The 13,769-nt window shown below is 40.8% G+C and overlaps 1 protein-coding gene across 2 annotated transcripts in view; it reads left to right on the forward strand.

Moving 5' to 3' along the window:
* Positions 1–13,769, forward strand: part of LOC141220338 (arf-GAP with SH3 domain, ANK repeat and PH domain-containing protein 3-like) — a 127,056-nt gene that overhangs the window by 104,257 nt on the left and 9,030 nt on the right. The window contains exons 20-24 of one of the 2 annotated variants that reach the window (XR_012288658.1): positions 1,162–1,229; positions 1,310–1,411; positions 4,216–4,234; positions 8,063–8,187; positions 10,963–11,036. Coding sequence is in view for 1 of the 2 variants with exons in the window: in XM_073666280.1 (XP_073522381.1) it covers positions 1,162–1,229; positions 1,310–1,411 (170 nt within the window). In the remaining variant the exon portion in view is untranslated. The remainder of the gene's footprint in view (positions 1–1,161; positions 1,230–1,309; positions 1,412–4,215; positions 4,235–8,062; positions 8,188–10,962; positions 11,037–13,769) is intronic. The other variant, XM_073666280.1, reaches the window with a different exon arrangement.

Raw genomic sequence — 13,769 nt, forward strand, 5'->3', positions numbered from 1 at the left:
ATCGCCTGCATGGCACAGGAATGCAGCAAAATCCCTGTGCCATGCAGGCTGTCAGCGCTGGACAGGGAGAAGATTGTTTGGAGATGCACTGCGCATGTCCAAAAAATCTTCCTGCTGTCTGGTGATCCGGATGTTGTCATGACGACATCGGGTCGTCATGGCAACATCCTGGAAGCCACGGCAGACAGCGCTGGAAGCCGGAAGAGGAGGTGAGTATCTGCGATCACCTCCCCTTGCCACCGCAATGCTGCGATCGACTTCGATCGCAGCATCGCGGGGGTTAATGTGCTGGGAGCGGTGCGTGACCGCTCCCTGCACATAGTACCGGGTGTCAGCTGTGACAATCAGCTGACACCCGGCGGCGATCGCGCACGCACAGCCTGTGTGCGCGTGCGATCGCCATGACGTACTAATACGGGTCTGGCTCTTAAGTCCCAGGGCACAGACGCGTATTAGTACGTCTAATGTTGTTAAGGGGTTAATATACGTGAATTATAAATATTTCTTTAACAATTGCTGCCAATTTACAAAATAAATCAAATTTTTATTGTTGGGGGCAAATTATCTATTAATAGAATAAAAGCTCATTTTTAATTTAGGTCTTTAGTTTAGGCTTTTTCCCTTTGGCAATATGTAATTGAGTAATGTATTACCCCAATGTTGACTGAGGAACAGTAGCGCTGTCTTTGTCTTACAGTTTTAAAGAAACACAAGCTAAATGATATATAGTCATTATGTATTCAAGATTTTCACTATTCTTTCTTGTTGAAAGGAAGTTCATACAGTTACAGAAATATGTTAGATAATAAGATGGTATATCAGTGATTTCCAAGAATTACAATATTCAGGCCTGAACTTCAACTCGAGTTTTCAGTCCAAAGTGTTGGGAACTTCCAGAAAGGCTGGAAGCCAGAAAGACTATTTAAAAGAAAGATTTGGCAACTTGTTGAGCAACTTTGTCGTATCGAACTTCCAGTTTGAAGTTGGTAATGCTGCAAAAGGTTAAGCACACTAATATTGATGGGATGTACAATGGAGTAGAGTTAAAGAATAGTAAACTAGTATGTTGATTTCAGAGAATACAAATATTAAATAGTAATTGTTATTTCGCTGAAATGCTTCCTAAATGATGTAACTCAGATGCCCCTTGTCTTTTGACAGTCAATCATGCAGGATTAACCCCTTTGATGTTGGCACAGAGTCTCAAACACATAGAATGTGAAGAACTGGTACGTTGCCAAAAAAGGTAATTTTTGTTATTTCTGTCTGGAATAAGTCTCACATTACATTCTGTTTTAATTGATCACAGCTGAAAAGAGCAGGAGATGGGAGCTTTAATCTTCAACTGGATTTTGACTGGTTCCATATCGAAGAGGAAGTAAGCAATAGTGATGAGGAAGAAGGAGAAAAGGTAAGTAGCAAGTGCTATACTAAATAAACAGATTTTCTCAAATTACACAATTGCGGATGAGTACTGTATTTTGCGGATTATAAGACACATCACAAATTTTGGGGACGAAAATAGGAAAAAAATGTTTTTTAATAAACCGGTGCGTGTTATAATCAGCTTACCTGTGGGGTGGCAGAGTTGGTGGAGCGGGGTCCCAGGTAGCAGGGTCGCTGGTTGGCGGAGGCAAGAGATATTGTGGAGGCAGGACGGAGTGTTCGGAGGCAGGTGTTGGGAGATGGCTGCGGGCCCCATGCTGGTAGGATGAGGTGTTTGGTGGTGCAGGGACTCCACCAACATTTTGTGAAAGCCAGAGCCCCGCACCTTCCATACTTTCAAATGCGATGGACTCTGGGAAAATGGCCACCAGAGGCGGCGCATGCTCAGATTGAGATCTCGTTTCCCTGCTCGGAAACTTTATAAAATTATATATTTTTAGTAAATAAGAGTTTTCATATAAAGCTGTATGAACCAGTCACTAGCCAGGTTAAAACAGTGAATTCAGTAAATACCACACCATACCATCAAGATACGAGATGTGCAGCATTTGAAACAACAGATACTGGAAGCCTGTGCTAGCATTTCTTCTGCGGTGTTGCTTTCAGTGTGTCAAGAGTGGGAGAAGAGGATTGCATTCACAATCCAGCACAATGGACAGCACTTTGAAGACATTTTATAAGTGGTCATAAACTTGTAAAAAACTCATGAAAGAATAAAGTTACGTTAAAACCAAGTGCACCATTGTTTTTCTTATGAAATTCTCAATAAGTTTGATGTGTCACATGACCCTCTTCCCATTGAAAAAAAATAAAGTTGGTTCCAAAATGGCCGACTTCAAAATGGCCACCATGGTCACCACCCTTCTGGAAAAGTTTTCCCTCTCCCATATACTAATGTGCCACAAACAGGAAGTTGATATCACCAACCATTCCCATTTAATTTAGGTGTATCCATATAAATGGCCCATCCTGTACTATCATGGGTTACACTATACCAAGATGGGGGAAGATATACCAGAATGGGAACAAAACCCTAATTTATTACAAAGTAGCAAAATGGCAATTTAAGCTGAATACTAAGTGGGTTTTGGGTTGCAGTTTGGGCACTCGGTTTGTAAAAGGTTTGCCATCACTGGACTAGGAGGAAAAATTTAATAAAGGGGAAATGGAGAAAGGTTAGATTAGCAAATGTGGTAGGCTTGCCTAAAATGATGTGTTTTAGGGTGACATTAAAACTGTGTACCCTAGGAATTTACCTGATTGTCCAGTGTAGTGCAATATTCTTAAATCATTAGCAGACATAGAGCATGGTTAAGGTGGTACACAGAGATAAGGGAAGAGATGTAAGTGGGGTCATACAAAATACAAGATGTAATAGTTTTTGAAGTGGGTAGTATTCATTTTGCATCAACTAATTTGAGCAAAACTGAAGATTTTATAATGAAAGTTATCTTATTAACCTTGCTTTCATGTTATGAGTTAAAATGTTCTATGAAACTCAGTCTTGTGAAAATGTTGGAAATTGTTCTTGTCTTCAGTGAGATATTAATTAAAATGTTACTTTCCAAAGTGGGTGTACTCATTTATGCTGAGCACTGTAAGGCTATGTGCCCACGATGCGGAAATGCTTAGGATTTTTTCCTGAGCGTTTCTGCATCTCCCTGGCAGAAAAAACGCATGCAGATTGTACATGTGTTTTTCCTGCAAGGGAAATGCGGATGCGAAGCGTTCTTCACTTGCATTTCCGCATACGGGTTGACAAGCGCTTTCCAAGCGATTTTAGCATCACTTGGAAAGTGGTTGACAACTTGGTCACAAACGGCATGGATTTATATAGTGTGACCTTAAAGAATGTTTAAAAATAAAAAAATAAATCTGTACTTACCTTCCGATGGCCCCCGCAGTCTTGCTTCGCTCCGTTATCCCTTGCCGGCAGCTCGCGGTACACTGCACTGAAGGACCTGCCGTCACATGACTATGACGTCAGCGCAGGTCCTTCAGTCCACCGTGAGTTGCCGGCAAGCGAAGACAAGCACATCGGGGGCCATCAGAAGGTAAATATAACATTTATTTTTTATTTTATCCTTTTTTTCACAGGTTCTATGGTACCCGGGTCCGGAGGAGAGTCTCCTGTCCTCCACACCCGGGTACCATCCGCACATTGAAACGCTTGGAATCTGCATCTACATATGCAGTGATGAGTAATCCATGCGTTTCAATGCAAGTCAATGGCGGCGAAAACGCAGCGCTTCCGCAAAATAATTGGTAGTGCTGCGTTTTTTTCCGCAATGATAATCCGCAGCAGAAATTTCTGCAGCATGTGCACAGCATTTGCGGATTATCATTGGGGAACATGGCAGGCCTTCTCCCATGCGTTTTTTAAGCGTTTCTGCAGCGTTTTTGTCGCTGCGGAAATGCTTAAAAAACGCATCGTGGGCACACAGCCTAAATATATTTTTATCACCTACGTAAGGGGCTCTGGTGTCTGAGAGGACCCAACAACCCCATCCTTGTTACACACTTTGCATTGGTGTCCTGACGCTCCAAGTTACGCCTCTGCTTGTCAGCCTTAAAAACGTCTGTTTTGCTGCCACATCAACCAGCTTTCTTATGCTAGATATTCTGTACGGTATTTATAAGATATTCAATATAGTATCTGTCATAGGAAAAAGTACTGAAAGGCAGTTAATAGCTGTTTTAAAGTGATTTACAGTGTTTCTAGCATGAAAAATATCTTTATCATTTTTTTTTCTTGTCTCCTCCTTGGAGCTGCTGCTAATTTATACTGGTAAGTGAGTTCTGAAAATAACACAAGTATGCAAAATTTGGGTTTATGAAAATTGGTACAAATCCAAAAACTGATTCTTATGCACTGATTTAAAGAAACACTTCTATTTTTAACAATCGTGTATGGATTTTGCACAAAACACACGTGAAACTACATACAAGAGAGATGAGCAAGAAAAATCTTTATTGTAGCCAAAAATATACACAATATTATATATAAAAATGTATTAAACATTTATTCAGCAAGTTTATTAGAAATTATTTCTTGTGCCTTTTCCTTTTCTCCTCAAATCTTCTCTTGATACCTTTTCTCTTATAGAAGTCCTGTAGATCTTCTCTGTGAAGCATCCAGCAGTAGTACCCCATCATGATCACTTTCCAACTACCTTGGTATTGTCGCTCCATCTACTTGATAGCCTAATGAAATCTTTCTCCTTGCTCTTTGGTGACAGCACCAAGGTTTTCAGGAAAGTAGTCCAAATGGGAATGTAAAAAATGTAACTTCAAATTCATCAGACTAACCAAGGCTTTGAAACATTTCAGCATGTTCAGCATGATGGACTTCAATTTTGGATCTGTGTTGTTACTTAGAAATTTCTTCACGACTTCTGTTAAAGAATCCCAAGCCCCTTTCTCAATAGCTTTCATTTTTGTTTCGAACACGTCGTCCTTCATGAGTTTCCATATCTGGAACCACAAAAATGCCTTCCTTCCGTTTTGCTTTGAACAGTCCCTGAAACTTGGTACACAGATACTTAAAAAGCTCTCCTTCTTTTGGTAGAGCTTTCATAAACTGCTTCATCGGTCCAAGCTTAATGTGGAGTGGTGGCAGGAGAACTTTAGTGGGATAAACTAACCTTTACACAACTAGTTTTTTGACTCCAGGTTGCAAAGATGTTCTCGTTGGCCAACTTTTTTGGCTCCAGTTATGTGTCCTATCCTAGCTGTCCCATTCACACAAAAAGCATGGGTATATCATGTATCCTCCTTGCTGCAAAAAAAGAACAATGAGAAAACTTTCAGATCACCAAATATTAACCATCCTTGATCCTTGTAAATAAGTTTCTTGAGAATAAAGTCTAAATTTTCATAGCTTTACTTCAAGTGAACAGAATTCCCTACAGGCACTGAACCATACTTGCTGCCATTGTGCAGTAGCACAGCTTTCAGATGTTTTTTGGATGAATCAATAAAGAGTCTCCACTCGCTCACATTGTATTTAATGTTAAGTTTTTCCATCAGCCTAGGAACAAAGCAATAGACTAGAGCACCGTCTAGAGGAAAGTATGGAAGGAATTCCTTTTCTCTGCTTCTTTTTTGTACTGTCCCTGCCCTCATAAATTATAAATATGAGATGCCCAGTGCACTTCTATTATCTTTATAACACTTTTAATTCCATGTGACAGCAGCTGCTCCTCACTGCTTCCCCCTCCCATCTGGTACAATATGTCCCCGCTGTAACAGTCAGCTTGAGAAGAGGGGGGCATGACATCTCTTGTGCTATGCAGAGAAACATCTTGTAGTATAGCAAGGAGCAATGAAGAGAAAAGGAAGGTACATCACAGCATAGGGGCCATCACAGAGGACTTAAAAAATGATCTTATGGTGGAATTTCCAGTGGTGGCTGCCTTTCATTCCTTACCGAAAGCACAAAAAAATGTTTTCCCCCCTCCTCTAAGACCAATAGTAGCGGGAAAAGGAAGCTTAGGAGAGAGACTGAGCCAGTGGGTGGACATGTACTTACAGCCCCTGGTTAGAGAGTTGCCCAGTTACATAAGGGACACCAAACACGTCATCTCCTCCTTGGATGGACAAAATTGAGAATCTAATTTCATATGGATCATATGTGATGTGGTTTCCTTATATCTGTGCATTCCCTACAATCAGGCATTAAATGTGTTGTCCAGACATCTAGACAAGTACAGCGCATATACCACAGCCATTAAACAATTTCTTATACTGGCTGTGGAGTATTTACTGAAACACAATTATTTCACGTTCAATAAAAAGTTTTTTCTCCAAAACCGGGGAGCCCCAATGGGGGCCAGTTTTTCCCCTTGTCTAGCAAACTTGTATATGTCCCAATGGGAGGAGTTATTTTTGTTTGCAGACAGTCCGTTCTCATCCTATATCAGGTGGTATGGTCACTTTATTGATGACCTGGTCTTGATATGGGATGGGAACATGGTGGAGGTCAATGAATTAGTCTCATATATTAATAGTAATGATATGAACTTGAAATTCACCTCAAATATGAATACTCATGGTATCAATTTTTTGGACATCACTTTAGAAGGACACCTCATGCGGGGGATACAGATCTCTCCATATACCAAAAATACTGATGTTAACGCCACCTTGTTGGCAACTTCGCGCCACCCCCCTCACGTAGTCAGGAATGTGCCAGTGGGAGAAATGATCAGAGTCAAAAGGAATACTTCAGACACCACATTATGGAAGCGGGAATCTGTGAATATGTGCAATAAATTGCGTCGCAAGAATTATCCAAAATGGATGCTGGATCGGGTGGATGCAATAGTGGGTAATATAGATAGAGAAGACATGCTAGCGGATAATAAGGGCAGAAAGAAGGAATTTACTGCACAAGACATAGACAGAATTTCATTGAATTCAAAGAGATTAAAAACATCATACAAACAAATATCCCAATGCTGTTGCAGGATAAATAATTAAATGAGATATTAAAAACACCTATCAACTATGTAGCCAAAAAAAGCCCCTTCACTAGGTGATGTGCTCTCTCCCACATTATTCTCCACTAATAAATCCCCTGTACTTGGCTAAGAAACGTGGGCTTCCATAAATGCGGCCATACGAGGTGCACGTGTTGTAACTTTGTACTCAGAACTGATAAATTCATCTCCCTAGTCACTAACAAGGAATATAACATTAAATCATACTGCATTTGTGGTTTATCTGATCACATGTACGGCATGCAACCTACAGTATGTGGGGTGCACGACAGGGGCATTAAAAATATGCACGAGAAGGCATATCTCTGACGCCAATAACAAATTAAGGTTTAAAAGTTCTGCAGGTTCTAAACACTTTATTGACCACCACAATGGTGATACCAGCACATTTAAAATTGTTACTATTGAAAAGTCCATAGACCTGCTCGTGGGGGTGATCATAAAAGGAAACATCAATAGGGAGTCTTGGTGGATATATGTGTTGAAAACACAGGTACCGCAAGGTATGAACATGCGGCAAGATATTATACACCATTATGTGTAAGATCTGTATATAGGACTCTTTGATTGTAGATATATTTTTATTTGTATATTTTGTACGTTTTTATTGGATCTAGTTCTATATACATGTCCTTATACATAAATGTATGTTGTTTGTAGTGATTCCACATTATGGAGATTTTGACCATGAGAAAACTTCACCCAAAAGGGTTAAATGGTGAACAGATGGTGAATGAGTAATTAGAGCTGCATTCCTCCAGGACAAGACCTGTATATAGTTTGTCTAGTTTTAGTTTAGAGTATGTATTCAATGACTAATGACTTAACTGTCTAAAACGCGTATGCGATTACACTGTCTGGAGTCTTTTATGGATTTGCAATAAAGAAGAATTTTTTATGAGGACCCAGTGCTGGATGTACCTCCCTTTTCTCTATATAAAAATCATCTCTTTTCAAACAATTTTACCCTTTTAAACCTGCGGAATCATTCTCCATTCCTCGCTGACAGTGTACTTGCTTACCTTCTTACTTTCCCTGCAAAAGGATTCCTCTGTAATACATCCATGCCATTGCAGAGCCTTTTGCCCTATCCATTTCTATTGGCTGTTTTGCAGGAGTAGAGCATGGATCAGCAGCGCAGCAGATGTTGTGACGTTATGCACCTATAAGAATATGGATATATGTATAAATAGCCCTTGTTGACAGAGCATTGATAGCAAAAGCAATGTGGTGCGCACAGGTAAGAATTGTACCCACAGGGAGCAAACAAGCTTGAGGGGGTTTTCCACCTTTAGGAAAATGGTCCCCAAACAATTGGATACAAGTAAAAAAACAAATACAGATGTTGATGGTGCGATTAGCTGCAGCGATGATGTTCACTGTTGATGTGACATAACCGCTGCAGCCAGAACACAGAGACAAGAGTAGAAGCAGGGAGCTTGACCCAGAGTGAGTGAGTTGTACTACAGTAGTGTTCAAAATAATAGCAGTGTGTTCAAAATCATGAGTTAAGCACAAAATCTTTATACTAGTTTTATTTCCATGCATTGAGAACATTGCACACTGTTTTATAATTCAAAACATGAAGAGAAATGTATATAATTTTTAACTACTTTACAGAAAATAAAAAAATGAACATTGAGCTGTTCTAAAAAATAGTAGTGTCTGCATTTGTCTTTACAAACTCACAATATGGTCTATTTTTTGGAGGATTTAGCATTCCTGTGAATCACTAACCTAATATTTAGTTGTATACGCACAGTTTTTTAGAACTGTTTCACATCTATGTTGCATAGAGTCAGCCAACTTCTGGCACCTGTCAACTGTTATTGCAGTCCAGGATGCTTTGACTACATCCTGGACTGCATCACAGTTTTTTCGACCATTTGTTGGTTTTGCATCAGAAACGGCATTTTTGATATCACCCCGGATTAAGATCCGGGGATTGGGCTGGCCACTCCATAACCTCAATTTTGTTGGACTGGAACCAAGATTCTGCTCGTTTACTGGTGTGTTTAGGGTCGTTGTCTTGCTGAAACACCCATTTCAAGTGCATATCCTCTTCAGCGTAAAGCAACATGACCTCTTCAAGTATTTTAATATAAAAACTGGTCCATGATCCCTGGTATGCAGTAAATACAGTGCTGGCCAAAAGTATTGGCACCCCTGCAATTCTGTCAGATAATACTCGGTTTCTTCCTGAAAATGATTGCAATCATAAATTCTTTGGTATTATTCTCTTCATTTAATTTGTCTTCAATGAAAAAACACAAAAAGAATTGTCCTAAAGCCAAATTGGATATAATTCCACACCAAACCTAAAAAATGGGGTGGAAAAAAGTATTGGCACTGTTTGAAAAATCATGTGATGCTTCTCTAATTCGTGTAATTAACAGCACCTGTAACTTACCTGAGGCACCTAACAGGTGTTGGCAATAACTAAATCACACTTGCAGCCAGTTAACAAGGATTAAAGTTGACTCAACCTCTGTCCTGTGTCCTTGTGTGTACCACATTGAGCATGGAGAAAAGAAAGAAGACCAAAGAACTGTCTGAGGACTTGAGAAACCAAATTGTGAGGAAGCATGAGCAATCTCAAGGCTACAAGTCCATCTCCAAAGACCTGAATGTTCCTGTGTCTTCCGTGCGCAGTGTCATCAAGAAGTTTAAAGCCCATGGCACTGTGGCTAACCTCCCTAGATGTGGACGGAAAAGAAAAATTGACGAGAGATTTCAATGCAAGATTGTGCGGATGGTGGATAAAGAACCTCGACTAACATCCAAACAAGTTCAAGCTGCCCTGCAGTCAACCCGTACTATCCGTCGGCATCTGAATGAAAAGGGACTGTATGGTAAGATACCCAGGAAGACCCCACTTCTTACCCCGAGATATAAAAAAGCCAGGCTGGAGTTTGCCAAAACTTACCTGAAAAAGCCTAAAACGTTTTGGAAGAATGTTCTCTGGTCAGATGAGACAAAAGTAGAGCTTTTTGGGAAAAAGCATCAACATAGAGTGTACAGGAAAAAAAAGACGCATTCAAAGAAAAGAACACGGTCCCTACAGTCAAACATGGCGAAGGTTCCCTGTTGTTTTGGGGTTGCTTTGCTGCCTCTGGCACTGGACTGCTTGACTGTGTGCATGGCATTATGAAGTCTGAAGACTACCAACAAATTTTGCAGCATAATGTATGGCCCAGTGTGAGAAAGCTGGGTCTCCCTCAGAGGTCATGGGTCTTCCAGCAGGACAATGACCCAAAACACACTTCCAAAAGCACTGTAAAATGGTTTGAGAGAAAGCACTGGAGACTTCTAAGGTGGCCAGCAATGAGTCCAGACATGAATCCCATAGAACACCTGTGGAGAGATCTCAAAATGGCAGTTTGGAGAAGGCACCCTTCAAATATCAGGGACCTGGAGCAGTTTGCCAAAGAAGAATGGTCTACAATTCCAGCAGAGCATTGTAAGAAACTCATTGATGGTTACCGGAAGTGGTTGTTCACAGTTATTTTGGCTAAAGGTTGTGCAACCAAGTATTAGGCTGAGGGTGCCAATACTTTTGTCCGACCCTTTTTTGGAGTTTTGTGTGAAATGATCAATGATTTGATTTTTGCTTCATTCTCTTTTGTGTTTTATCCTTGCAAGCAAATTAAATGAAGAGAATAATACCAAAGAATTTGTGATTGCAATCATTTTCAGGAAGAAACTGAGTATTATCTGACAGAATTGCAGGGGTGCCAATTATTTTGGCCAGCACTGTAGGTTCGGCATCATAGTAAGAGAAACATGACCATATCATGATGCTTTCACCACCATTCTTCACTGTCTTCAGAGTGTACTATGGTTTGAATGCAGAGATTGGGGGTCATCTGACGGACTGTCTGCAGTCCTTGGACCCTAAAAGAACAATTTTACTTTCATCAGTCCACAAAATGTTTCTCCATTTCTCTTTAGGCTAGTTCATGTGTTCTTTTGCAAATTGTATCCGCTTCAGTACATGTCTTTTTTTTTTTTACAGTGGGCCTTTGCGGAGACATCTTGCTAAGAGATTAGCTTCACACTGGCGTTTTCTAACTGTCACAGTACTCACAGGTAACTTGAGACTGTCTTTGATCATCCTGGAGCTGATCATTGGCTGAACCTTTGCCATTGTGGCTATTCTTCGATCCATTCGAATGGTAGTCTTCCGTTTTCTTCCACGTCTCTCTGGTTTTGCTTTCCATTTTAAAGCATTGGAGATCATTTTAGCTGAACAGCCTACCATTGTCTGCACTTCTTTATAAGTTTTACCCTCTCCAATCAACTTTTTAATCAAAGTACACTTTTCTTCTGAACAATGTCTCGAACGACCCATGTGTCTCAAGCTTTCAAGGAGAAATGCATGTGCAACATGTGCTGGCTTCACCCTTAAATAAGGGCCACCTAATTCACACCTGTTTCTTCACAGAATGATTGACCTCACAAATTTAACTCCACACTGCTCTTATTTTGAACACACCCCCTTTCAATTAATTATTCAAATACACAGACTCAAAAACATGCAGATCATGAATGCGGAGTCTGTTGGTTTTCTTAGAATCTACTGCACCAACTGGTAAATTGTTTGACATGTGGTCATATAATGTATACCAAAAACAGTGATTAATCTGGTTAGTCATATTAGACTGCTATTATTTTGAACACTACTGTATATGAATTTCTTTTTTACTGTGTAATATATTTGATTTTTAATAATAATAGTAATAAGTGATCATTTGGGGAACCAGTTTTCTAAAAGTGGAAAACCCCTTTAAAATCTTTGTCTAGGCCTATGATATTGTTGGCCATTGGTCAGTAATATCTGATCAGCACCCCTGTTTTCAGTTCCGGTGCAGCCTGATGTACACCATAAATTGATATGGGATGTCTCGGATCCATTTAATGAGCAGTATCCGATGCCAAGAACTGAAGCTCATCTCCTATTTAATTGAAGCTCACAGCAGCTACCACAAAACAGTGAAGCTGTGCATTTTCAGCTTTTTTCATTGTTTACATCAGGCCACCGCTGTAGCTGAAATTATCGGATTGGTGTGGATGCCGGTGTTGGACCTCCACCAGTATGATAATGATGACTTATTCTGATGACGGGTCATCAATATCATAAGCCTGGACAACCCTATAATGGTTACAGAGTGTTCCATTATATAACATGCTTAGGTGTTACTGAATCTCACAAGTGGCAACAGACAGGAACAGAGTTGATTTGCTGTAGTGGGCTGACATTTACAACATGTTACTTGTACTTTTTAACCCCTTTACAGCCTGGGGCGTAATAGTACGCACCAGGCTGTCACCCCCTGTTCAGCACGGGCTCCAGCGCTGAGCCCAGACTGAACCGGGCACATGTCAGCTGATTTATACAGATGACATGTGCCCGCAACAGCCGCGGGTAGAATCACGATTCACCCGCGGCTGTTAACATGTTAAATGCCGCTGTCAATCTTTGACAGCGGCATTTAACAGCGCCGCGCCGGAAGCGTGTCACTTACCCCGCCCATCGGTGACCCCGTCACGTGATCGCGGGTCACTGATGGGTGGGCATGACAACCCTAGGTCTGCAGCAGACCCCAGTGGTTGTCATGTACTGATCGCTATGAGCGCTACCTAGTGTTCGGCGCTCATAGCACAGGAGCATTTCTGCTACATAGAGGTGATTTGCTCATCACCTCTATGTAGCAGAGGCGATTGGACAGTTGCTGCTTCTAGTCTCCTATGGAGACTATTGAAGCATGCAAAAAGTGTAAAAAAAAATGTAAAAAAATATTTAAAAAAATTAAAAAAATCTAAAAATTTAAATCACCCCCTTTCGCCCCATTCAAAATAAAATAATAATAAAAAAAAAACCACATACACATATTTGGTATCGCCGCGTATATAAGTATTCAGACCCTTTGCTCAGACACTCATATTTAAGTCACATGCTGTCCATTTCCTTGTGATCCTCCTTGAGATGGTTCTACTCCTTCATTGGAGTCCATCTGTGTTTAATTAAACTGATAGGTGTGTGCCTTTCCAAATCAAGTCCTGTCTATATAAGATTTCACAGCTCACAGTGCATTTCAGACCAAATGAGAATCATGAGCTCAAAGGAACGGCCCAAGGCGCTCAGAGACAGAATTGTGGCAAGGCACAGATCTGGCCAAGGTTACAAAAGAATTTCTGCATTACTCAAGGTTCCTAAGAGCACAGTGGCCTCCATAATCCTTAAATGGAAGAAGTTTGGGACCACCAGAAGTCTTCCTAGATCTGGCCATCCAGCAAAACTGAGCAATCATGGTAGAAGAGCCTTGGTGAGAGAGTTAAAGAAGAACCCCAAGATCACTATGGCTGAGCTCCAGAGATGCAGTAGGGAGATGGGAGAAAGTTCCACAAAGTCAACTATCACTGCAGCCCTGCACCAGTTGGGCCTTTATGGCAGAGTGGCCTGATGGAAGCATCTCCTCAGTGCAAGACATATGAAAGCCTGCATAGAGTTTGCTTAAAAACACATGAATGTCTCCCAGACTATGAGAAATAAGATTCTCTGGTCTGATGAGATGAAGATAGAACTTTTTGGTAATAATTCTGTGTGTGTAGAAAACCAGGCACTGCTCATCACCTGCCCAATACAATCCCAACAGTAAAACGTGGTGGCAGCATCATGCTATGGGGGTGTCTTTCAGCTGCAGGTACTGGAAGACTGATTGCAATTGAAGGAAACATGAATGCGGCCAAGTACAGAGATATTCTGAATGAAAATCTCTTCCAGAGTGCTCTGGACTTCCGACTTGGCCGAAGGTTCACCTT

The sequence above is a fragment of the Phyllobates terribilis genome, unplaced genomic scaffold, assembly GCF_046119375.1.
Source record: "Phyllobates terribilis strain yellow unplaced genomic scaffold, ASM4611937v1 Scaffold_2__4_contigs__length_985480577, whole genome shotgun sequence".
NCBI lineage: Eukaryota > Metazoa > Chordata > Amphibia > Anura > Dendrobatidae > Phyllobates > Phyllobates terribilis.